A 26,343-nucleotide genomic window follows, 5' to 3' on the forward strand; every position below is an offset into this window, starting at 1 on the left:
CAACGTACAAAAATGGGTCCTCAAAGGAGGTTGGGAATATATGTTGGATATGAAACATCTTCAATCATAAGGTATATTGAACCTATGACAGGTGATGTTTTTACAGCACGTTTTGCTGATTGTCATTTTAATGAAACATTGTTTCCTAGATTAGGGGGAGAAATAAAAAATAAAGAAAATGATGTTTCATGGTGTGAACCTCAATTAAAGTATCTTGATCCTCGCACAAAAGAATGCAAGATAGAAGTTCAAAAGATAATGCATATGCAAGAACTTGCAAATCAATTGCCTGATGCATTCACAGATACAAAAAGGGTGACTAAATCATATATACCAGCAGTTAATACTCCAGCTCGAGTTGAGATTCCAAATCAGAAAACTGATAATGTAGTCACTCAAGAATATATGCTACGTCTTAAACGTGGGAGACCAGTTGGTTCTAAAGATAAAAATCCTCGAAAAAGAAAATCAGCTGATAATAAGGTAAAAGAAAGTGTTCAAGAAGAACCACAAATCAATACTCCTACTGCAGAGGAGATTGATGATGTCAATACAGAAATTGCAATCAAATATGCACATTCAAAAATATTATGGAACCGAAATGAAATGAAAAATCTTGATGAGAAATTTTCATTTAATGTTGCATATGACATCATGAATAATGATGATGATCCAGAACCAACATCTATGGTTGAATGTCAAAATAGACATGATTGTGCTCAATGGAAAGAAGCAATACGAGCTGAATTAGAATCACTCAATAAAAGAAAAGTTTTCGGATCCATCATTCTCACTCCTAAAGATGTGAAACCTGTAGGATACAGGTGGATTTTTGTCCGAAAAAGAAATGAGAAAAATGAAGTTACAAGTTATAAAGCTAGACTTGTAGCTCAAGGTTTTTCTCAAAGACCGGGAATTGATTATGAAGAAACTTATTCCCCTGTTATGGATGCAATTACTTTTAGATACTTAATCAGCCTGGCAGTTTCTAAAAATTTAGAAATGCATCTCATGGATGTTGTGACTGCTTATCTATATGGATCACTTGATAGTGATATATATATGAAGATACCTGAAGGATTTAAGGTACCAGAAGCATCAAATGCAAAACCCAAAGAAATGTATTCGATTAAATTACAAAGATCTTTATATGGGTTAAAACAATCGGGACGTATGTGGTATAACCGATTAAGTGATTACTTGATAAGAAAAGGGTATACAAATAACCTTACTTGTCCTTGTGTTTTCATTAAGAAAACAACATCCGGATATGTGATCATAGCTGTTTATGTTGATGATCTTAATATCATAGGTACAAATAAAGAGATCCATGAAGCCATTCAACTTCTAAAGAAAGAATTTGAAATGAAAGATAACGGAAAAATCAAGTATTGCCTTGGTTTACAAATTGAGAATATGCCTAATGGTTTACTTGTACATCAAACAACATATACTGAAAAGATTCTGAAACGTTTCAATATGAACAAGGCAAAACCATTAAGTACTCCTATGGTTGTTAGATCACTCAATGTTGAAACTGATCCATTTCGTCCATGTGAAGATCATGAAGATATTCTTGGACCAGAAGTACTATATCTTAGTGCAATTGGAGCTCTTATGTATCTTACAAATTGTACAAGACCTGACATTTCTTTTGCGGTTAATTTCTTGGCAAGGTTCATCTCTGCTCCTACCAAAAGACACTGGAATGGGATCAAACACATATTTCGATACCTTCGAGGAACTACTGATTTAGGATTATTTTATTCTAACGAATCAAAACAAGATTTGGTTGGTTATGCTGATGCAAGTTATTTATCTGATCCACATAAAGCTAAATCTCAAACTGGATATGTATTCCTAAATGGAGGTACTGCAATATCATGGCGTTCTCAAAAACAAACACTTGTTGCTACATCATCAAATCATGCCGAAGTGATTGCATTACATGAAGCTACTCGGGAATGTTTTTGGTTGAGATCAATGACACAAATCATTACTGATTCTTGTGGACTAGAACGCGATAAAAGTCCAACAATTATCTATGAAGATAATGCAGCTTGCATAGCACAGATGAAAGAAGGGTATATCAAAAGTGACCGAACCAAACACATACCTCCTAGATTCTTCTCATACACTTAAAATCTCATTAAGGACAACGAGATTGAAATGAGATATGTTCAATCCAGCAAAAACTTTGCTGATCTTTTCACAAAAGCACTTCCAACTGCTATTTTCAGAACACACGTTCATAACATTGGCATGGGACATGTTCAAAAGATGTAACAACTGAAGCGATGTCTACTTGAGGGGGAGTCAACTCCATGCTGCACTCTTTTTCCCTTAGCTAAAGTTTTTTTTCCACTGGGTTTTCTTTAGCAATGTTTTTAACGAGGCAGTAACTTACAGTTGATCTTAAACAAACAAAATTGCTATCAAGGGGGAGTGTTATAATATATAAATATATATATAAATGGATAGTCAATTATTGATACACAAAAGTAATATTATTGTATTACCTAAACTTGTGATATTTTTGCTATAAATAGTCATGAATGCAAACATTAAACTTGCACCATTTTCTCACACTTACAAAGTGTTTCTTTCTTTCTCTCCATTATCATCTTTGTTCTTACACTTCATTATTAGCATTCTTAATCAAGAATCAAACCACTAAAGGTAGTTATAAGCCTACTGAATTATAACATCAAGAATCAAACCACTAAAGGCACTTATAAGCCTACTGAATTATAACAGAATTAAGATTCTTTCCGGTTAAAAATAAACTGGAGAATATAATTAATACTCCGTAACTGATTACAGAGTTCCTTACTTCTGTAAGTATCCGCAAGGCTACGTAAGCAATTTTGTAAATATAAGAATAATAAATTCGGGGATCTCATCTTTTTGGTAAGCTAGACTAGATAAAATCCCATAAAGTCACCCACCTACTTACTTCAGTTTTCCAGATTTTTCAATCATTCAGTTTTCGCACAAAAAAGTTGAGAGCTTGAATTTCATTGATAAATATAAATATTAAAATAAAAAAAACAAAAAAAAAAATGGGTGAGTTTGATATGGAATCATTGGTTGATGCAACAGCAGGTGCAATTGGATCTTTAGCTAGTACTACTATCTTGTACCCTTTAGATACCTGCAAAACCAAATATCAAGCTGAATTGCGTTCCCCAACTCTTCGAAAATACAGGTGTCCTATTTTCTTATTAAATTTAATCTGTGTTTACTTTTAATAGATTGACTGAATTATTAATTTGGCTTCTATATTTATAATTTATGTGTAATAAGGTTTTGATCAATATGAGTTGGCTTGTGACTTGTTTTTGAATATGCTTAATTACAATTTTAGGGGTTTGTTTTGTGTAATAGTGAATTTTTGAATGATGATTTGAACAGGAACCTTTCTGATGTTCTGTGGGAAGCTATATCGAAACGACAGGTTCTTTCTTTGTTTCAAGGATTAGGGACGAAGAACTTGCAGTCGTTTGTTTCATCGTTCATATACTTTTATGGATATAGTTACTTTAGGCGGATGTACATTGAGAGATCTGGATATAAGTCTATTGGAACCAAAGCTAACTTGCTTATTGCTGCTGTTGCTGGTGCTTGTACCGTTGCGATAACCCAGGTCAGTCACAATCATATTACTACATTTTATGATGTCCAGGTTATCTTTTACTCCAACGAGTCTAATGGGTAAAGTAATGTAATACTAGCTATAAAAGAAACGGGTCAAACTGGTTAAAAGTTGCCCAAGTCTGTATCTTTGAACAGCATAGAGCCTGCTACATTGGTGTACAAAAGGATTAGCTCCTGCTAAATTGGGTAAAGTAATACTAGCTATAAAAGAAACGGGTCAAACAGTGTGTATATTTGAACAGCATAGAGCCTGCTAAATTGTTGTACAAAAGTCTTTAGATTAATTTCTTAATAATTTTGTTGTTTTTTAGTCACAAATCACAGTCCACACTTAAATTATTCATAAAATACTTTGTATAATGTTGGACAGAAAAAGTTATAGCAAGTCAGATGAACCCGACTACTAAATTGACCCATTTTATCCCAAACTCGTTTTGACCTGCTACCCAACCTGCTCATCTTGCCGCCTCTAACATGAATTATGGTTTGTTACCTGAGATGATGATCAAACGTGAGTTGTTTTTTCAGCCGTTGGATACAGCTGCATCACGGATGCAAACAAGTGACTTTGGAAAGTCAAAAGGATTATGGAAGACCCTCTCGGAGGAAACATGGGGTGAGGCATTTGATGGACTCGGGATATCAATTTTGCTTACAATTAATCCAGCAATTCAGGTTTTATATTTCTCTCTTTAAAATTTTTAAAAATCAATGTTGGAATTGAGAATAGCTTGTTTGACCATTAAAGTCAAAATACACGCTCATGTCATGGACTGAGAGGGTATCAGATATTCCACTTCCCTCACAAAATGTACAACTTTGCCCTTCTTGAATAATGATTTCATAAAGAACATGATTTGCTTGACGAATGATTACTAATTGTAATTGTATTGAAATTGAATTTTTTTTTCTTTCTTTTTTTCTTTTTTTTGCAGTATACTGCGTTTGATCAACTGAAACAAAGACTGTTGGAGGGACAGGTTGGCAACCCACAGTCTCTTTCGGCTTTCACAGCTTTTCTTCTAGGGGCAGCTTCGAAGTGTGCTGCAACCTGCTTAACGTACCCTGCTATCAGGTAGATTCATCTTAGTTTGACTTTTGAGGTCAAACTTCACTCATTAGTTTAAAGTTTATATTTTTACCAACAATTGACTTTTGAAGTCAAACTATACTTATCTAAATACTTAATGTCAACTATCTTACCAACTTCACGCAATATTCCACTTTCCGTAGAATATGTAATTTTTTATGAAGGCAAGTTAATTTGATGTCGAGTATTCTCTGACCTCAAAAGTCATTTAAAAAAAAGAAGTCAATTTGTAAATATATAAAAAGTTAAATTGAATATGTACCGTGGACAGATGCAAGGTAATGATTCAGGCTGCGGAATCAAGTGAAGATAGTGACGACGAATCAGAAGTAAAAGCAAGAAAAACGGTATTTGGGGCAATGTATGCTATATGGAATAAAGAAGGGTTGCTAGGATTTTTCAAAGGCTTAAGAGCTCAAATCCTAAAAACCGTGCTAAGTTCGGCGTTTCTTTTGATGATTAAGGAAAAGATCACAAAGAGCACATGGGTGATGTTTATGGGAATAAGGAGATTCTTGATTTTAAGCAGAAGCAGGTTGAAAAACTCTTAAACAAAGATGGATTCTTGATGTGTAATAGTAACTAATAAGGATCAAATGTGTTGTAGTAAAATAAGATTATCTTTTTATTGCATTATTAAGTTTGATTTAAACCATAATAATGTTTGACTTTTTTTGTCAATGTGAGTACAAACACAAAAGGTTGTGATACACGCCTCCATACTAAGTGTTAACAACGACTTCTTATGTACAAATTTACGATCCAACTTCATGTCAATGCTAGTTCCAGTAGTCATTCTAGTGACTTGATACATACTCCGAAAACTGACTGTATATCATGAATCGTGATAAAGTTTTAGCTATAAAACAACCACCTTAAATGGTTGTGCAACTGTACCGAACAAAACTATATCATTATTGAAAATTTAAGAAGACGAATAGTGAATGTCACATTCTACAAGATATGTCCAGCTTCAATTCCTATAGCTATGGACTTTACATTACAATTTTACCAAAACAATGCCCCCAAAAAAATCCTACTTCTTCCTAATATCGAATCAAACTACAGCCTGATAGGTTAGGAGCGTGAGGTAGTGTCACACTAAAAACTAAGTGTAATGCACCACATCAACGCTGCTGTGTTGAATCTCGTGTATTCAATATGATCGCACTCTAAAATAAGACCATACTCATATTTAAAAGCCATTAATACAAAAACAAATATGCTCGGTTTATCCACCATAGGTAACCGGACCATCATGATTCATGACAATCACATTAGGAGTGGTATGGTCACTGGGGTGGTTGGTGTACCACACTGACATATTCCACACCATATGCGTGCTCAGCTACAAATATAAAATTAGAAGATTATATTTAAAATAAAAGAATATTTAGAAAATGAATTACTTTCGTTCAATCCCGGTGAATTGGAGAACTTTGCAATTGATACAACGTTCCTTACTTAAAATAGAAGCTATAATTACTTCGTAGCAAATAAACCTATAGACTTTTATTTTCTTTTTTGGTGTTTTTACCATTTTAGTGCCCGGAGATATATGTGGAGGCGCTTATTGGTGAGTTGGTCTAATGGTTTTTAGAGCTTCTCAATGACTTTGAGAGGAGATGCCTTCGTCTTTAACGGATTGTCACATGTTCACGGCATAAGATGAAAACCTGCGTTTAATTTATGATTTGTCTCAAATCGCGCCGAATGATACGAGAGTTTAGTAGTTCTCAATTGTATGTTTGCGTTATTTTGTTTTAATTTAATGTTGTATAAGGGTGAATTTTTATTGGTCGGTAATCATACGTGCTATTTTATGACTTAACTTGTAAGTCAATTAAAATGTTGATGTATTCGGTTAGGGAGTTGATATTCACACATCAGTTTTTAATCCATATACACCTAATTTACTAATATTTCTTTACTGTAGTTCAACTCTCTAGATAGAATTAAAGATATAATTTTATGTTTTACGGTTAAAAGTGTGTATGTTTTTCGGAAAAAATGACAATAGTAAGGCCACTCCCTATCGTAACTAAACTATTCATCCTCTTAACCTTCCACATCAGCGCCACATCAACACCAATATTCTATAACTAAACCATAACTAAACAATCTCTATAATGGCTAAAAAAATACTCCTCTTAATATACAATGTACAAGCAATAAAGCATCAAGTCCAAACAATAAAAAGCTATTGGGACCCACAATTACTATAACCAACCTTCATACTTCCGTTAAATCTATGGTGGAAGCGGGTAACTAAAGCGGGTAACTAGCTCGTGCCTATGGTTCATTACGGGTAATGAGCGGTAACGACGGGTAAGTAACATAGTGGGTGGTCTAAACCTTCTATTGTAAATACTTAAAAGTGTCTCCATGTTCAACAATCAGTTAATAACACCAGCAGCATCTCAAGGAAAACCCCATAAATACATGCTCGTTATTTGCGGCCGCAACGTGTATGTGAATCATTACTTGTATGCTCCTACTCATCATAAACACAGCAAGTGCACAGTGAGAACAAACACCAGAAATCAGATGGAAATTAGTGGGTTAGATAACACCGGCCGGCAATTTAAGAACCCCGATGAAATGTGGAAACAGGAAATTGGTGACTCACAAAAAAAAGTTGATTGGTACCGCAATGGTGTTGGCTACTGGCAAGTAAGTTTACATCTTTTTGTATACCCACGTAAAAAAATCATATCTTTTTTAAAATTAAACCCTAAAATTGAAAAAAGGGAGAATCTTTATTTTTGGTACTGGCTACTGGCAAGTAAGTTTAAATCATTTTGTATTCCCACGTAGAAAAATCATATCTTTTTGAAAATTAAACCCTAAAATTGAAAAAAGGGATAATCTTCATTTTTGGTGTTAGCTACTGGCAAGTAAGTTTACATCTTTTTGTATACTCATGTAGAAAAATCATATCTTTTTGAAAACTAAACCCTAAAATTGAGAAAAGGGAGAATCTTGATTTTTGGTGTTGTGATGAAAAGGGTGTGGAGGCATCAATGGATGGAGTGCTGGGTGGATATGGACATGTGAATGAGCCTGATATTAATTCCAGTGAAGCTTTTCTTAGTACCCTTTTGAATGAATTTTTTCCTAATGCTGGTAGAAATCAGCATCTTGTAGCTCTTGGTTAGTTCTCTATTTCCTTATATTGATTTGTATATTTATTTGTTTTCTGATTTAACTTAATTCTAGTGAGGCTTTTCATTCATTTGTTCAATAACTCTAAAATTTTAGTTTGAATTCATGTTAAATGTTGACCAATTTGACTTTGACCAACAAATCCGATTTTGACCCATTAACTGACGTTTGCTCTTAAAAAGGAGTAGTCGGGTATATTTGTATGTATCGCGTGTTATTGTGTTTGTAAACATACATTGATTCTGGGTTGCTTTTGAAACTTCATGTTTTTTACACGAGGATGTTAATTAGTAGACACAATGTACTTTTTGTGTAACTTAAGTGTAGAGTTCCTATATAAACAAAAAAGCATTAACCATCTTAAATTAGTAGACATAATGTACTTTTTGGTTCAATTAAATAAAATGAAGTATGGCCTAAATAAATTATAGCATACACTTTGAAGAAATAAATCAATTCAACACAATTGAGCTGGTCAATTAGTATTAATGTGTTCCTTGTTAATCGTTAAACTAATTTATGTATTTACTTGTAAACCAACAAAGCTGCAATAGAATTTTCATCTCAACAGTTAATTTTCGGTTAAAATTTGTTGTTTATTGAAGTTTTTTCAAACTTATGCAGATTGTGGTTCTGGAATAGGAAGGGTGACTAAGAATCTTCTTATAAGATACTTTAATGAGGTAATGACTTTTCACTTTGTTACATGAGTTAATTAACCTTAGAGTCGTTTTTATTTTATAATTATGAACACAGTATAGTTAGCAGTTACTTGAAAATGTTTGCTTATAGGTTGACCTTCTTGAGCCCGTGTCACATTTTTTGGAGGCTGCTCGTGAGAATTTGTCTCCAGAAAATTTGTCGGTCTCCGAGGAGCACAAAGCTGCCAACTTTTACTGTACACCACTGCAGGTTAGGATACATGTTATTGTATAATGTATTAGAGGGTGGCAGTTTCAACCCATTAACCAGAGTTCAGGTTATATCATATGTCTAACGTTTTATATGTGTAATTTCATAGATGTTAGTAAGAGATAAAATGGCCTAACAGGTTTAAAATCACCGTTAATATATGTTTAGAACGTAATAAATTACGTTTTCTAGCATACTGAAAACCTCCCAAGTTCATTTATTCAAAAGATGAAGATGATTTTATATTACCCATTTTGCCCTGTTACACGTTGCTAGCATCCACATTATAAGAAAATTGTTCTGGTTCAACTGAACTTGGCCCATTTGATCTCTACCGCAATTTGCCCATTTTGACCTGTTGGCCAATCCTCCTGTTTTTTCACCTCTTTATGATATTTGTGGGTCGGTGGTACTCAAATGTGTTTTTTAGGCTTTTGGGTTCTTTATGGTTAGACCACATGTGATTGAATATAAAAGTTTCTTGTTATACTCTTGATGCTTCGTATTTAATTGATTTAATGATGGGAATTCGTTCTGTTTTTGTGCAATTCACGAGCTTATAGTAACAACTTCTAACAAATGATTCCTTGAAAATGAATTAGGAATTCACCCCAGATGCAGGAAGGTATGATGTCATTTGGGTCCAATGGTGCATTGGACATCTTGCTGATGATGACTTCGTGTCATTCTTCAAAAGAGCAAAGGTAAACTCCATGAGTGGTATCTGTGGTTTACACGAATTTACGATAACTTTCGCTCAACTTTCTTTCACGCTATTAGTACAAAAAGTTCATTTTTCTCTTGTAAATGGTTCCTCTACTATTTGAAATGACTAAATACCCATAAACCAAATTGAAGCGGAAATACCCCTAAAGTTCATTACGAGATAAAAGTGCACATTTTGGACTGGTAGCGTGAAAAACCAGGAACGAGTCTAAGCTTTGACACTTGGGGTCATGGGACACCACTAGTTTGAAAATTTTGTGTAGAAAATACCCTTTAAAATGTTTAGGACCCCACCTAAATTTAACTACAGGACCCATATAATTTTCGAATTAATAGCATTTCCTTTAAACTGTATAGGATACCACTAAATTTAACTAGTCGCACCCCATATATACTTTGTATTTGTACTTTTTTTTAAGGTAAACAACCATTAAAATAACATCCAAATATAATTAGTACTGAAAAAAAATCAGGATTCCATTGAGTTTCGTTTCAGGAATCGCACTGCGAAAAACCCAAGTTGAGGAACCTTTTTTTGTAAATTTGTGTAAACCACGAGGACCATTGGAACTTAGTCTGATACAGTATAAAACCAGCGTTCAAAGAATGAAAGGGACAACCAAACCCGAATAAAATTACTTTCATCCTCAATAAAAGATAACCCGATATAATTCATACCCATTTTGGCCAAGTGTCAAGCTAATGTTACCTTTTTGAAATCGTTGACTAAAAACATTTATATCACAATATTTATGTAATCAATTACTCCTTGTATCTACCAAAGGGCTTTGGCCTAGCTGTATCAAGGGAGCTCATCAACCTTGAGGTTGTGAGTCCTGTCCTAGACTAAAAAAAGTGTGTGTGTGCTTGCTGTTCCAAAAAATATATAAAAAACTACTCCTTGTATCTTGAATCCTTTCTCCTAAAAGGACAAAATCTTGGGAGCCTATCAATTCGCTAATTTTATTATCACTTATTATGTATGGAGTGCATAGTTAGCAATACATTTGGTTAGATTGCAGTGGTACTAACACATGCACTTGTGTTTAGGCTGGCCTTAAACCTGGTGGATTGTTCGTTTTGAAAGAAAATCTTGCAAGATCTGGTACGAATTCCTCTGTTCTAGATGCATAGTTCTGTTTAGTTATATCTTCATTATTTGATATATGCATAGTGACATATCATGTCCCGAATACGAATGCGTACTTGCTCTTATAAAATTAAATCCTGAATGCATATGATTTCAGGATTTGTTTTGGATAATGACGATAAAAGCATTACAAGGTCACATGTGTACTTCAAGGAACTGTTTAGTCAATGTGATCTCATCATCCACAACATGAAGGTAATTTCAGTCGTCATCATTTAAAAGTTCATGTCAGGCCAAATTGCTACAAATAGCCATGTAGTTTCACATTTTGATATGCTTATCGCGCTTTCAAAATCATAAATGATTTTTTGTACAACAAAAGTTATTATCTTAGAGGCTTTACGAGTTTAAAAAACCTTGAGAAACGGGTCTCAACTTCGGGTCAAAAACGTGTAAGTTGGCAGGGACACGCTAACCCTGTGTGCCGTAGCACCCACCAATCCCACCCCGAAAGAGACCTGTGCCGGCAAAGTACCTCCTCCCAGGTACCACAGTGACGGCAAGGCGATTTTTACCCCAGCTAGCTAGACCCCCGAAACACTTCACAAATTTCCCCCCGGAGGGAGAAATAATTCCATGCGGGGCGCCCAGACTGAGAATCGAACTTGCGCCTTTCTTCGGGTCAAAGCTTCCCCCACTGTGGGCCCAGGGATCAAAGGCATCGGATCAAAGGCAACGGGTCTCAACTTGACCTGACCTGACCCATCTAGACCTGATCCGTTTGACCTGTCTAAAAAATATGACCCGTTTGACCAATAACCAGTTACGGCCCAAACCCGTTCAGGTCTCGACCCAACCCAACCCGTTTGCCAGATATAGTTAATGCACACATAAACAGCTCTTTGGGACTCTAACAATATACGTGCGACTCCCGACTCATCTTTGTACTACATATATGTTTACATATGCATTAACTAATTCTCACACCTCTAACTAATCACACTTATTCTAACCTGTATATTACAACATGCATGCGTATACTTATGTAACTAAACTTTAGCTCTCTCATTTTGATGGAAGGTATTCTAGTAGTTATCATGCTCATAAGTAGTTTAGTATAAATATGTATGTATGTATGTCTTCAGGATCAAAAGGGATTTCCAAATGAACTATTCCCAGTGAGGATGTATGCACTGACAACTGAAACAGTGAAAAGAGTTAGCTCCTCAAGACCAAAACGACACTCAAATAGACCCGGCATCATCAAATAAAGTTTGCTACATTGGCTCTAGTTTTCGGGGCTTTTAACTGTTTGTAGTAGTGGCGATTTTGTTATTTGTTACTCTGGTTTAGATTTTTTTTTTTTTTTTTTTTTTTTTTTTCAATCTTCATTTTTGTTCACATCCACAAGGAACACAATAGACCAAGTTGCTATTAGCCTAAAGTTAATGTATCTTTAAAAACTTTCAAGTTTGTGAATGCAGGGAAATGTTACATTCAATCATAATACATTAATCATATTGGGGTCAATAATGAGTGAAAGGAAGAAGTCTATTAGTTTGAAATGGGTTGGGAAGTAGTTTTGACATGTGGTTTGAAGGTTTAGATTTTGCTACATAATGTTGTATAGGCAGCGGCTGAGTTTTAAGCATAGGTTAGGCTGCCACAGTTATAGGTCAATCACATTATTCGATTGACAACTAGGCTTTACATCAATATTTCAGCCCAATTAAAATAGGTTGAGAGTGCATCTTGTAGGATTGTATATCATGGTTATACAGGCAATGGTTAGTGTATTAAAAAGATTACAAAAGTATGAATGGGTTCATATAATTCGTCCCCAACTGTTGTCTAGAAGAAACACAGCCCAATCCGAGGGAATGAGCGGTAAAAATAGCCACCTTTCACATTCTTGATGTGGTCTAGTGAAAACTATTAATATCACTCTCATGAAAAAAAAAAAAAAAAAAAAAAAAAAAAAAAAAAAAATCAACTATAAGAAATTTAATGATGACCCTCTGATGAGATAAAAGATTTAGAGATGAATTAAGAAATCATAAAAAAAAATGCATATGATTTATTCAAGGATGAACAAACATATAGTTTTGTCTAATGCGTTCATCTTAAATGATTTCAATATTTTTATATGGGCTCTGTGCATTTTACATTTTTATATGGGCTGTGGAAGTGTGCACTAAATAATTACTCCGTAATTTTGATGTTCAATAAATTCCCAGCCGCTAAAGTCTTGTTTACTTTTGATGAGTGAGTTATTTATTGTAAATGGGATGGTGTCATATTTTAATAGTCCATAAATCTCACACTACAAGTCATAAAACTTACTAGCACATACCAATTTTGATTGGTGTCATATGACACCATTAGAAAAGGTGTGGCTTCGCCACTGCCATGCCATATGGAAGACATGTTAGTGATTTTACCATAATGGTGCTTTGTTACTAATCTCATTTTGAAGAGCTTCCATCACAGAAGTTTAATATTGTCTTAAGCTAGTGAATATAAAATGGTAGAACAAAAACACACATGCACTACATTGCTACTACTTGCTTCTCATTAAAAGAACTGCGTACAATCTCTTTAATAAATACGTACTGTCGCTAACCAATTGCTCCTTACAATTCGGTACTACTCTCTATACTACGCTTCATATGATAAAACTAAATTAATAGCTAAACATGTGAACGTGCATAATTGAATAGTCACAGTCATGTCTCCTTTGTTGACCATTCACTAAGTTTATAATTCACGTGCATTTCAATTGCTACCAACGTTGGATTTCTTCAATGGCCCAATGGGCTCTTTTAGAACAGGCTAGTAAAAGTGGGCCGAACCCATTATTAAATCTAGATTAAAAACTACAAAGTGCAACTCTAGGGCAAAATGCTTAGCACCAAATTGTATCCGGTGACAATTGGGAGCACAAGAATGTTTCCCAATATAATCCTGAACCCATTAGACAAGAAACAAACAATATTATCAACGGCACTAACTTTTTACGAAGTAATTAGCAACAAACATTATTAACTAGAAAATATATACTCTTGGTAATTACTAATTTGAGAAAATGTTAAATTACTTACGAGGTACCAATGACCTCCTCGTGGAGGTAGTATTCTCTTGCATATATGAATGATGTAACAGACTAGGGTAATGTAGCCTATACGTAAACAAATAAAATGAAAATATGTTTCCATGCATATATATTCTAATTAAATAGAATGTTATAATTTTAAACGATATTTTTAAAGTAAACGACGATTGAGTGTTTAGTCACCTCCATTATTGCAATACGTAAAGGATCTCTGCGAAGACCAACTAGAAAACAACTGATACCCATAATTGTTGGCCCAACACAAAATATGAGAATAGTCCCCATTATTGCATAACGTGTTTCACAGGCAATCAAGTTGTCTTGATATGCCATGAACATGCCTAAAACAAAATATTCATATTAAGATTACTAAAACCCGCGAATTTAAGTCTTTTACTCACGAATTCAGTCCGTGGGTGATCGGCGAAATTCTTGTAACGGCTAATTATATATTTATAAAATAGATATTTAGTTACAAAGTATTTACCCATGCTAAAAAACGCGGTGCACCCTGCAGTCCTCATCATAGATAAAGAATGTTGGATTATTGCTGGCTTCGAGAAATTAAACCTGTAATAAAAAACATTTAGTCAATCTATTGAATAGTATATAATAAAGGAATTTTGAAATAATTAAGTATACTTGTATGATAGAATTGTCCAAATAATGCCAATTAGGCATGCTAAAATATTTGGGCTCATGCACAGTGGCAGAGACAGTAGGGTGGCTTCGGGGTGCTCTAGTACCCCTAACTTGCTCATTCGAAACAAATAGTTTGTATCTTAATTGGAGAAAATTATCTTAACTAATCAATCCAATAGTAAATGAGTAATCTTACTTTTATTATTATCATGAGTTAAGCCACTATATTTTATTAGCCCACATTATATTTTAATAAAAAATTTCATTAAGCAATTCGACTAATGAATTATAATAATTTACTCCACAATATACGAAAATATACTTTTGCGCAATTCCCGATTTTCTCTAAAGGTTCTTTTAATTGGTTTTCTTTAACAATTTACGATAAAGTTCAGATATATATTTAGTATTTAATACATATTACTCAAATAATGAACTAAATTTTTTAAATGTAATGGAAACGTATATAAAAATGTATTACATCGAATCTTTTTATAAAGGAAATTAAAGGAATACTCACGGACACACAATAAAATGAAAGGAAATGAAAGAAAACAAAAGGAAATGAAAGGAAACATTATGAAAATAAAAAGAAATGAATGGAAATTAACAATATTTTTATTTGATACACTACATCTAAAAATAAAAATAAACCAACTAGGAAGAAATACTATGTTATTTCAATGTAGAATATAATGTTTATGTTATTCTTAATAAATAAGTCGAGTATCTCTTAATTTCAAATTCTAGTTCCGCCTCTGCTCATGCAGACTTTGGAAACCACAGTCCTCAGAGTTTGCAACATAGGCGGTGCACCGTTTTCATCATTGATGTTTAAGCTAGGTTGTCTGGCTTTTCAAAATTCTAGTGCTATTAATAAAAAGGTGAACCATATCATTGTTTGGAACACGATACCTTGTACAACAAGTTTATCAAACTCTTCACCATATAAAGTTCTGACTAATGGGCATGCCACAACAACACCGATAATAAAACTAGATAGAGAGAAGCTTGTGATGCTCCACTCATATCTTCCTGTAGATATTGCCCAAACGGCAAGCAGAAGAATGATGAAAACTTTTGAAATAAAATCTTCCGAAATTATACGAAGGTTAAAGTCAGATGGGTTAACACGAAGTATGGCGTCTATAGTAAGAAATGGGACGCAAAAACGATTGGCAAATAAATTAAATCCGTCACTCTGATTAACGTTAAACATGTAGATTAAAAACTACAAAGTGCAACTCTAGGGCAAAATGCTTAACATCAAATTGTATCCGATGATAATTGGGAGCACAAGAATGTTTCCCAATATAATCCTGAAACTAATAGACAAGAAACAAACAATATTATCATCGGCACTAATTTATTACGGAGTAATTAGCAACAGATATAACTAACTAGAAAATATGTACACTTGGTAATTACTAATTTGATAAAATGTTAAATTACTTATGCGGTACCAATGACCTCCTCGTGGAGGTTGTATTCTCTTGCATATATGAATGATGTAACACACTATGGTAATGCAGCCTATATGTAAACAAATAAAATGAAAATATGTTTCCATGCATATATACTCTAAATAGAATGTTATAATTTTAAACGATATTTTTAAAATAAATGACCGACGATTGAGTGTTTAGTCTCCTACTTTATTACAACACATAAAGGATCTCCGCGAAGACCAACTAGAAAACAACTAATCCCGTAATTGTTGGCCCAACACAAAATTTGAGAATAATCCTCATGATTGCATAACGTGTTTCGCAGGCAATCAAGTTGTCTTGATATGCCATGAACATGCCTAAAACCAAATATTCATATTAAGATTACTAACAACGTGTATTCTCTTATAACCCACGAATTTAAGTCTTTTACTCATGAATTCAGTCTTTGGGTGATCGGCTAAATTCTTGTAACGGCTAATTATATATTTATAAAATAGATATTTAGTTAAAAAGTATTTACCCATGCTGAAAAACGCGGTGCACCCTGCAGTCCTAAACATCATAGATAAAGAATGTTGGATTATTGCTGGCTCCGGGAAATTAAAACTGTAATAATAAACATTTGCTCAATCTATTAAATAATATATAATAAAGGAATTTTGAAATAGTTAGGTATACTTGTATGATAGAATTGTCCAAATAATGCCAATTAGGCATGCTAAAAAATTTGGGCTCACACAGAGTGGCGGACACAGTAGGGTGGCTTCGGGATGCTCTAGCACCCCTAACTTGTTCATTCGAAACAAATATTTTGTATCTTAATTGGAGAAAATTATCTTAACTAATCAATCCAATAGTAAATGAGTAATCTTACTTTTATTATTATCATGAGTCAAGCCACTATATTTTATTAGCCCACATTATATTTTAATAAAAAAAATTCATTTAGCAATTCGACTAATGAATTATAAGAATTTACTCCACAATATACGAAAATATACTTTTGCGCAATTCCCGATTTTCTCTAAAGGTTCTTTTAATTGGTTTTCTTTAACAATTTACGATAAAGTTCAGATATATATTTAGTATTTAACAAGAATTGAGGGTTCGCGCGTTGCTGCTCTAAGGTTTATGTGATTTTAACGCTAGCTAGCAATTCACACGACACGTTTGACTTGCTATTTTTTGGGGCATACAAACTACAACGAATATTAGAAGTGAAAGGCTGATACTATAAGCTATAATATCAGTTACCTTACCTGAAGAATTTTCTGCAAACACACAATATGAGAAGTGATAGCTATTAATTCAGAACTACTGTGTTCGTTGTTGACTATATATAAGTAATGGGTATAAAAAATATTTATATAAAATCTTCAGTTCTTAATCCAAATATTCAGTTGATTCTATCAAAAAAAACCAAAATAAATTAGGCTAAATTGATGTATGAATCATACCTAACGGATTGAAACTGTGAAACCCTACTTTGTCACACACAAAAACGGGTGAAAATCAAAGTTGGGAAGTGAAATCAAGCATCCTAGATCGCACTTGAAAATCGGTTGTGGGCAACAATATTAAGAAAATTCAAAGTCTAAAGAATCTTAAAAACCTATTACACTTTATTCATTCATAAATTAAAAAACAATTATGGTATAATCAACCTTTTTTCATCCATAAATAAAAAAACAGGATGGTATATTATATCGGTAGCAATTGATAATATGTCAAGTAACTCATTAAAGAATATACATGTTTAGCTCATCATTGAAGAATACCTCTTCCTTTGTTAAAAAGACTAAAACTTTTCTACCTGCATAAAAACTTATCTTTGTTAGTGATCAAGAAAGGATTGGTGTGGCGTGGCTCTGTAAAGACGATTACAATGTCGTAGACGTTGCATCAATTTGTCATAAACACCAGACTGGAGACGGGGCGACACCCCGCATAACCAACCGCAAGAAACACGACGCATACAATTATGACACACCTGTTCTAGCCGCCACCTACAAAATCTTCATATTCATTTTTCTTTATCATTTTTAAGCTACCATATTCCTATCTAACGTTATGATACAACAAATGAAATTCCAGATTCTTATAACAAAATACCCTGGTAAGTATACTCTACAAATCCATATACCACAACGAAGCCCATGATCAATGATACCAAAAATCTAAACAAAAGAAACCAAACAAATAAGAAAAGTACCTTAAAACAAATATCGTAACAAAAAGATCCAAATAATGAAAATACAACCTGCAAATATCTACTCAAATTAATACTACTACATTAGCATAAGTCATTTAAAATAGCAGTGGTAGCAGAAAGTTAAGACATACAATAAGTAAGAAGAAAGAAAGGGAAAAAATGCTACATAAAAAAATATAATCGCACCAAAAAACCCACTTGTATTTAGTAGTAGGATAATGGTTATAATGTTCATAAGCAGAAAACATACAATCTATGTTTTTACTATCATTTTCTATTTTTATTTTACTTTTCTGAAAGTAAGAAAAATAAAAACTTGCCTCGTTTTCTTTCAAGCTCTTCAGCAAGTTCTTCTTTCCATCTTCGTTGCCTTTCCGAGAAACTTGCCCTACAAATAAAATGTATATTAAGTATCTAGCTTCATACCTAAGAACATATTCGAACAATCAGTTGAGAATTAGAGTTTATAGACAAACCTTGGACTAATGGTGTCCTATCATCATGTACTGATTTCAAGAGTATGAGAATTTACATACCAGATAATGTATCATATGGCATCAATTTGGTTTCATTCAAGTAATAATTCGAACCGGTTCAGTACCAAACCTTACTGTGAACTATACTCAAACTTTCGACCTTATATTTCATTTTACCAGTTTACATAAAAGGCTCAAGCACCTAAGTTGACTGATAAAGCAGAATAATTAGACAATAATTATTGAAAATAGGATACCTCTGGCATCTTTATGTTGAGGTCTTCAGAAAGCTGATCGGTAGATGTATTTGCGTCCACATCGTAAATTCCTTCAGCCCGCATTACAATATAACCAGTCTTTTTCTCTATTTCCTCCTTTTATAAACATAAAAAACACAACGTCATAGCTTTGAATCACAAATATAATTTAAATAATATCAACAACAACTAAAAGCAGTGCTCACTTTTGAATCATTTTCATCAAAGATTTCCCCAACAATTTCTTCAACCACATCTTCCAATGTTACAATCTGTTGCATTCATGATGTTAGCATCAGAAAAATAAAGCGTTACGTATCCAGAAAAAGAGTTCATGCTTACTCCAACTGTCCCACCATATTAGTTTAACACAACTGCCATGTGTACCTTCCTGATGCGAAATTCTCTTAGAAGATTCCACACCGACATTGAATCTGCATTTTTAACAAAAAATTCATCATATTATGCCCAAACTATATCGTCTGATTCAACTAATGAAGAAAAAAAACATGAAAAAATCATTATACCAGGCACAAAATAAGCTATCACCCACAGTAGTAGTTTCCAGTAGGTCTCCATTCAAAACAGAACAAATTTGAACATTAAATACAATTTCATAAGTAGTAAAAAAAAAGTCTGATGTGTCAATTCCTAAGCTTCTGAACATAGTCTAATAGATCCATCGCATAAGCGATACCGACAATATTATCAACACGTTGCTCGAATACCGGTACCCTGTCATCATTTTTACCCTTTTTAGCAAGCTTAAATAAGAACATATATGTGTCTTTAATTTCCAGCTCAATAACAACACATATAACATACCTTGAATACTGATGAGTTACCCATAACAACACATAGCAACACACTGAACACCTTCTGTGCCTTGGTCCTTGGCTTGTTTTCTACACAATGTTTGAGATATTTTACTCGTTCACCATGAGTTCATGACCTTCATAAATTAAAACCAAATATAACAGGAAGCAACACACATATATATTTTAGATATAATAACACAGAGTAATAAATAAGATGATACCTCCTCATTCATTAGTCCCATTAAACAAAAATATCGGCATCTATTTGTCACATAATACTTGATATCCATGTTGCCCTGCACCGTGAGCTAGAAGACTATATATCCGAGTTATATTCGTTTGTTGTTTGATCGTATGGAACATATACCCTAAATTCCTATGAGATATGATACATGTAATAGGATAAACATACCTGTAGGTGGAATCTGTACTTTATGCCCAAAGAGCTTGAAGCCTTGAACCTCTGGAAAAAAGACATGAAAAGTTTATATTTTTTAGTATCTTCAATAACTTAGTAAAGCTCTCCGATAAAAAATAAGGGTAGAACATAAGATAAGTTTCAATATTTTTCTAAAGATTTTATAACCAATCAAACAATTTATACTCTATAAATCATATAATTAAGTCGTATGACGATCAAATTATAGGTAGCATACTTAATTCACATGCGTAGCAATGTAATAACTGTAAAAAATATAATCAAAATTATATGACAAACTTTACCAAACAAAATATGCCAAACAATTGTTCCCGCTTGCAAAATATCTGAGAAACTTTCGTACTTAAAACAAAAGGCGAGTAATATTATACAACAATCAAAAGTGAACATAATAACATAATGACCATACAATAAAAAAGAACTTATACGATACATGAAGAAACATATGCATACCTTTCACCTCCAGAGAATTACATATACGATGAACCACCATTTTTTATTTTGGCACTTGATCGAACACTGGTCGAGTAGAAATGGCAGTTGCGGATACACCTACAATTGTAGCTGAACACAAACCAAATAGGATTATGCAAGGCATGCATGAGATCACGACAATTAACCCATCAGAAGAGGCGTGGACAACATAATGCAATACGGTTGTCTATATCTTGTAACCCCAAACAGACAAATATGAACCGTTTAAAATTTTTTGTTGGTTTCTGTCGTTTTGAAATAAAGGGTTTGTGGTTTGGATACTTAACGTCTCACGTGTAAGAAGCCTCAAATCAATTCAAAAAAATTACCTTTAGAAGTCTCATTCACACTCTTCACTGTAAAAATTTCTTTGCCATCCTTTGCTACAAAACCTTGCTGCCTGTCAAGAATCCAACTTTGTACCTAACACCAAAGAGCATAAAATTAACATGCATACAAACTTTATTTAATTGCTAGAAAGTATTACAAAAGGGTACTCAATTCGGTCCCCTTTACAACACGTTTTCCTGCACGACTTGCAGAACGGCTGTTAAAAAAACCATATTAGCTTAATTTTTTTTACTATTATTGCAGAAATTCCCTTCTCTGGTAACCTTGTCAATTTTAATTACCAAATTGACATCATTATCAATATCAATATCAATCATCAATATTAATATACAAAACACAGAAACTTGTGAAAGCGAAGAATCATAACTTACTTGAATCTACTTGCTAGATTTTCAAATATCACTTCACTTAGATGTCAACTTAATTTGTTTAGCATTCTCTTCATTTATTCCATCTAAAAAGTTAGAAAAGTGTACAATTACTTATACTTGATTTACAATGCAAACATTATAAAATTCATTGTACAATCTTCGCCTAGACGAAGGATTATAAGAACGTTACATTAAATTTGAGGTTTATCTAAATATTATACATTATGTTTCACTATTAAGATTTAATTGAAGAACATTGCATTTACATATAATCAGTAGCCCACATAAAACAACAGAATATGTAATATTCAAATAAGGTAAACTTCCAACATATCATTGTTCTACTTAACATACCAACTTCCTACGCTATATTTTTCGTAGGGTTAAACATAATTTAAAAATAATATACCCAGCTGAGCAACCCTAAAAATGGTATAAAAAAAAAACATACCTCAATATTCAGACAAAAGAATTAACTAATATACCATTAAAATACCATGGTAAAATGCTCAATGCGTAAAACTTCAACATTTTAAAAAGAGTTATGTTGACAACTGACCTTAGAAGTTGTAAACCTGGAATAAATAAGTTGTTTATTTCCAGTTGTGCCACGAAGATGATCCATATTTCTGAAATAAGGTTTCCAATCGAAGCGTATAAAAATCGGTTACAAAAGCATAACCTACAAAAAATGAATCAAATATATATGATGCATAAAAAATAGAACAAACATAAACCCTAAACGATTTTGAGTCACAAACTAATGACGATCAATATTGCAAGCTTCTATTTATACCTTCGTGTTTGTTCCCGAAAATGTTGCCGGAATTCCAACTCCCAAAACGGCTGAAACTTTTGATCATAAAAAATCATCAGTAAACAACAACAAAAAATTCAGTAAATTAATTAATGACTTTAAACACAGAGACACTAATTTCAATAACGTAACTACTTGTATTTTTTGGTTAACAAAAAACCCTAGCAATTATATGTTCTAGGGTCTGAAATTAAAACCCAAAAACCATACAGCAACAAATTCATCAATCAAAGTGAAGGAAAAAATCTTACTTTATCGACTTAGAATGGGAAAAAGACGGTTAACTACGGCGATGGTGGCACATCTGGCGATGCTGGAGAAGGATATGGTAGTAGCGGAGGTGTTGACGGTAGCAACGGCGACGGTGGCGACAGCAACAATGATTGTGATGGAACCAACGACGGGTGTGGTGATGTCGTAAGAGAAGCTGTGTGAGGAGTGAACGGCTCAAGAACAGTAAATAAATTCAATTGAAGAAAAAGAAGCAAACAAACCCTAAATGAAAAGGAAGGAATGTTACCTGTAGAGAAAGAATAGATCGAGAGAGAAAGAAGTGAGTACATATCAGACCTGAAATATGAGGCTTGCGTGTTTTTGTGGTTAATGGAGAAAGGAGGTAAGGTTGAAGGTTTGGGAGAAGGCATGGTTGAACAGGAGAAGTGTGCAGGAGATCTCGAGGGTGAGAATTGGCCCGTTTTCCTTTTTTTTTGTTTTTTAAATGCCAAACTATGTGAAAAGTGTGGTGTGGGGTGTGTGTAAAATTGTGAATAGTAACTCTTTGTGAGAGGGTGCTGCAAGTGGACCAATGGGAAGGCACAAAAAGTGGCTGTTATTAGTATGTGGGTAATACATATTACTCAAATAATGAACTAAATTTTTTAAATGTAATGGAAACGTAGATAAAAATGTATTACATCGAATCTTTTTATAAAGGAAAATAAAGGAATACTCACGGACACACAATAAAATAAAAGGAAATGAAAGAAAACAAAAGAAAATGAAAGGAAACATTAGGGAAATGAAAGGAAACATTATGAAAATAAAAAGAAATGAATGGAAATTAACAATATTTTTATTTGATATGCTACATCTAAAAATAAAAATAAATCAACTAGGAATAAATACTATGTTATTTCAATGTAGAATATAATGTTTATTGTTATTCTTTATAAATAAGTCGAACATCTCTTAATTTCAAATTCTAGTTCCGCCTCTGCTCATGCAAACTCTGGAAACCACAGTCCTCAGAGTTTGCAACGTAGGCGGTGCGCCGTTTTCATCATTGATGTTCAAGCTAGGTTGTCAGACTTTTCTAAATTCTAGTGCTATTAATAAAAAGGTGAACCATATCATTGTTTGGAACACGATTCCTTGTACAACAAGTTTATCAAACTCTTCACCATATAAAGTTCTGATTAACGGGCTTGCCACAACAACACCGATAATAAAACTAGATAGAGAGAAGTTTGTGATGCACCACTCATATCTTCCTGTAGATATTGCCCAAATGGCAAGCAGAAGAATGATGAAAACTTTTGAAATAAAATATGCCGCAATTATACGAAGGTTAAAGTCAAATGGGTTAACACGAAGTATGGCTTCTATAGTAAGAAATGGGACGCAGAAACGATTGGCAAATAAGTTAAATCTGTCACTCTGATTAACATTAAACATGTAGATTAAAAACTACAAAGTGCAACTCTACGGCAAAATGCTTAACATCAAATTGTATCGGATGATAATTGGGAGTACAAGAATGTTTCCCAATATAATCCTGAAACTAATAGACAAGAAACAAACAATATTATCAGTGGCACTAATTTATTACAGAGTAATTAGCAACAAATAAAACTAACTAGAAAATATGTACACTTGGTAATTACTAATTTGAGAAAAATGTTAAAGTACTTATGAGGTACCAATGACCTCCTCGTGGAGGTTGTATTCTCTTGCATAGATGAATCATGTAACAAACTGGGGTAATGCAGCCTATATGTAAACAAATAAAATAAAAATTTATTTCCATGCATATATTGTAGTGACCCGAACTTTTCCATGTTTATATATATTAATTGAGATTGATATTTACATGATTAAATGTTTCCAACATGTTAAGCAATCAAACTTGTTAAGACTTGATTAATTGAAATAGGTTTCATATAGACAATTGACTACCCAAGTTGACCGGTGATTCACGAACGTTAAAACTTGTAAAAACTATATGATGACATATATATGGATATATATATATATATATATATATATATATATATATATATATATATAGTTAACATGATACTATGATAAGTAAACATATCATTAAGTATATTATCAATGAACTACATATGTAAAAACAAGACTACTAACTTAATGATTTTTAAACGAGACATATATGTAACGATTATCGTTGTAAAGACATTTAATGTATATATACCATATTAAGAGATATTCATAAATGATAATATCATGATAATATAATAATTTAAAATCTCATTTGATATTATAAACATTGGGTTAGCAACATTTAACAAGATCGTTAACCTAAAGGTTTCAAAACAACACTTACATGTAACGACTAACGATGACTTAACTACTCAGTTAAAATGTATATACATGTAGTGTTTTAATATGTATTTATACACTTTTGAAAGACTTCAATACACTTATCAAAATACTTCTACTTAACAAAAATGCTTACAAGTACATCCTCGTTCAGTTTCATCAACAATTCTACTCGTATGCACCCGTATTCGTACTCGTACAATACACAGCTTTTAGATGTATGTACTATTGGTATATACACTCCAATGATCAGCTCTTAGCAGCCCATTTGAGTCACCTAACACATGTGGGAACCATCATTTGGCAACTAGCATGAAATATCTCATAAAATTACAAAAATATGAGTAATCATTCATGACTTATTTACATGAAAACAAAATTACATATCCTTTATATCTAATCCATACACCAACGACCAAAAACACCTACAAACACTTTCATTCTTCAATTTTATTCATCTAATTGATCTCTCTCAAGTTCAATCTTCAAGTTCTAAGTGTTCTTCATATATTCTACAAGTTCTAGTTACATAAAATCAAGAATACTTTCAAGTTTGCTAGCTCACTTCCAATCTTGTAAGGTGATCATCCAACCTCAAGAAATATTTGTTTCTTACAGTAGGTTATCATTCTAATACAAGGTAATAATCATATTCAAACTTTGGTTCAATTTCTATAACTATAACAATCTTATTTCAAGTGATGATCTTACTTGAACTTGTTTTCGTGTCATGATTCTGCTTCAAGAACTTCGAGCCATCCAAGGATCCATTGAAGCTAGATCCATTTTTCTCTTTTCCAGTAGGTTTATCCAAGGAACTTAAGGTAGTAATGATGTTCATAACATCATTCGATTCATTCATATAAAGCTATCTTATTCGAAGGTTTAAACTTGTAATCACTAGAACATAGTTTAGTTAATTCTAAACTTGTTCGCAAACAAAAGTTAATCCTTCTAACTTGACTTTTAAAATCAACTAAACACATGTTCTATATCTATATGATATGCTAACTTAATGATTTAAAACCTGGAAACACGAAAAACACCGTAAAACCGAATTTACGCCGTCGTAGTAACACCGCGGGCTGTTTTGGGTTAGTTAATTAAAAACTATGATAAACTTTGATTTAAAAGTTGTTATTCTGAGAAAATGATTTTTATTATGAACATGAAACTATATCCAAAAATTATGGTTAAACTCAAAGTGGAAGTATGTTTTCTAAAATGGTCATCTAGACGTCGTTCTTTCGACTGAAATGACTACCTTTACAAAAACGACTTGTAACTTATTTTTCCGACTATAAACCTATACTTTTTCTGTTTAGATTCATAAAATAGAGTTCAATATGAAACCATAGCAATTTGATTCACTCAAAACGGATTTAAAATGAAGAAGTTATGGGTAAAACAAGATTGGATAATTTTTCTCATTTTAGCTACGTGAAAATTGGTAACAAATCTATTCCAACCATAACTTAATCAACTTGTATTGTATATTATGTAATCTTGAGATACCATAGACACGCATACAATGTTTCGACCTATCATGTCGACACATCTATATATATTTCGGAACAACCATAGACACTCTATATGTGAATGTTGGAGTTAGCTATACAGGGTTGAGGTTGATTCCAAAATATATATAGTTTGAGTTGTGATCAATACTGAGATACGTATACACTGGGTCGTGGATTGATTCAAAATAATATTTATTGATT

At 33.0% G+C, this 26,343-nt stretch overlaps 5 protein-coding genes across 9 annotated transcripts; 2 read left to right on the forward strand and 3 right to left on the reverse strand.

The window, feature by feature from the left end:
- The first annotated feature begins 2,903 nt into the window (after window positions 1-2,903).
- LOC139872496 (peroxisomal adenine nucleotide carrier 1-like) lies at window positions 2,904-5,383 on the forward strand. Its single transcript, XM_071860386.1, has 5 exons — window positions 2,904-3,208; window positions 3,415-3,646; window positions 4,186-4,332; window positions 4,593-4,732; window positions 5,019-5,383. Exons 1-5 carry the CDS (start codon window positions 3,063-3,065, stop codon window positions 5,296-5,298), a joined length of 945 nt encoding a protein of 314 aa, XP_071716487.1. The 5' UTR covers window positions 2,904-3,062; the 3' UTR covers window positions 5,299-5,383.
- Window positions 5,384-7,148: 1,765 nt separating this feature from the next.
- On the forward strand, window positions 7,149-12,016 carry LOC139873036 (alpha N-terminal protein methyltransferase 1). The gene is made up of 8 exons (XM_071860970.1): window positions 7,149-7,420; window positions 7,756-7,900; window positions 8,537-8,595; window positions 8,705-8,824; window positions 9,427-9,528; window positions 10,601-10,655; window positions 10,798-10,895; window positions 11,786-12,016. Exons 1-8 carry the CDS (start codon window positions 7,190-7,192, stop codon window positions 11,909-11,911), a joined length of 936 nt encoding a protein of 311 aa, XP_071717071.1. The 5' UTR covers window positions 7,149-7,189; the 3' UTR covers window positions 11,912-12,016.
- A 1,787-nt stretch (window positions 12,017-13,803) lies between these two features.
- On the reverse strand, window positions 13,804-18,003 carry LOC139871311 (auxin efflux carrier component 5-like). The gene is made up of 6 exons (XM_071859038.1): window positions 17,958-18,003; window positions 17,100-17,116; window positions 15,285-15,595; window positions 14,240-14,322; window positions 13,936-14,093; window positions 13,804-13,818 (listed from the first exon to the last, which is right to left on the reverse strand). Exons 1-6 carry the CDS (start codon window positions 18,001-18,003, stop codon window positions 13,804-13,806), a joined length of 630 nt encoding a protein of 209 aa, XP_071715139.1.
- Window positions 17,564-19,328, reverse strand: LOC139872235 (DUF21 domain-containing protein At1g55930, chloroplastic-like). The gene is made up of 5 exons (XM_071860078.1): window positions 19,318-19,328; window positions 19,178-19,224; window positions 18,997-19,062; window positions 18,791-18,907; window positions 17,564-18,445 (listed from the first exon to the last, which is right to left on the reverse strand). Exons 2-5 carry the CDS (start codon window positions 19,217-19,219, stop codon window positions 18,398-18,400), a joined length of 273 nt encoding a protein of 90 aa, XP_071716179.1. The 5' UTR covers window positions 19,220-19,224; window positions 19,318-19,328; the 3' UTR covers window positions 17,564-18,397.
- An 11-nt stretch (window positions 19,329-19,339) lies between these two features.
- On the reverse strand, window positions 19,340-20,858 carry LOC139872234 (uncharacterized). 5 transcript variants are annotated; one of them, XR_011766960.1, is made up of 5 exons: window positions 20,501-20,858; window positions 20,021-20,071; window positions 19,830-19,916; window positions 19,616-19,742; window positions 19,340-19,525 (listed from the first exon to the last, which is right to left on the reverse strand). XR_011766960.1 is itself a non-coding variant. In XM_071860077.1 (4 exons), exons 1-4 carry the CDS (start codon window positions 20,084-20,086, stop codon window positions 19,435-19,437), a joined length of 324 nt encoding a protein of 107 aa, XP_071716178.1. In that variant the 5' UTR covers window positions 20,087-20,858; the 3' UTR covers window positions 19,340-19,434. The 5 variants fall into 5 exon arrangements, 1 of the variants encoding a protein (XP_071716178.1); XR_011766958.1 differs by having other exon boundaries at window positions 20,021-20,858; XR_011766957.1 differs by having other exon boundaries at window positions 19,830-19,924; window positions 20,021-20,858.
- Between the last annotated feature and the right edge of the window lie 5,485 nt (window positions 20,859-26,343).

Source organism: Rutidosis leptorrhynchoides, chromosome 10, assembly GCF_046630445.1.
Source record: "Rutidosis leptorrhynchoides isolate AG116_Rl617_1_P2 chromosome 10, CSIRO_AGI_Rlap_v1, whole genome shotgun sequence".
Taxonomy (NCBI): Eukaryota; Viridiplantae; Streptophyta; class Magnoliopsida; order Asterales; family Asteraceae; genus Rutidosis; species Rutidosis leptorrhynchoides.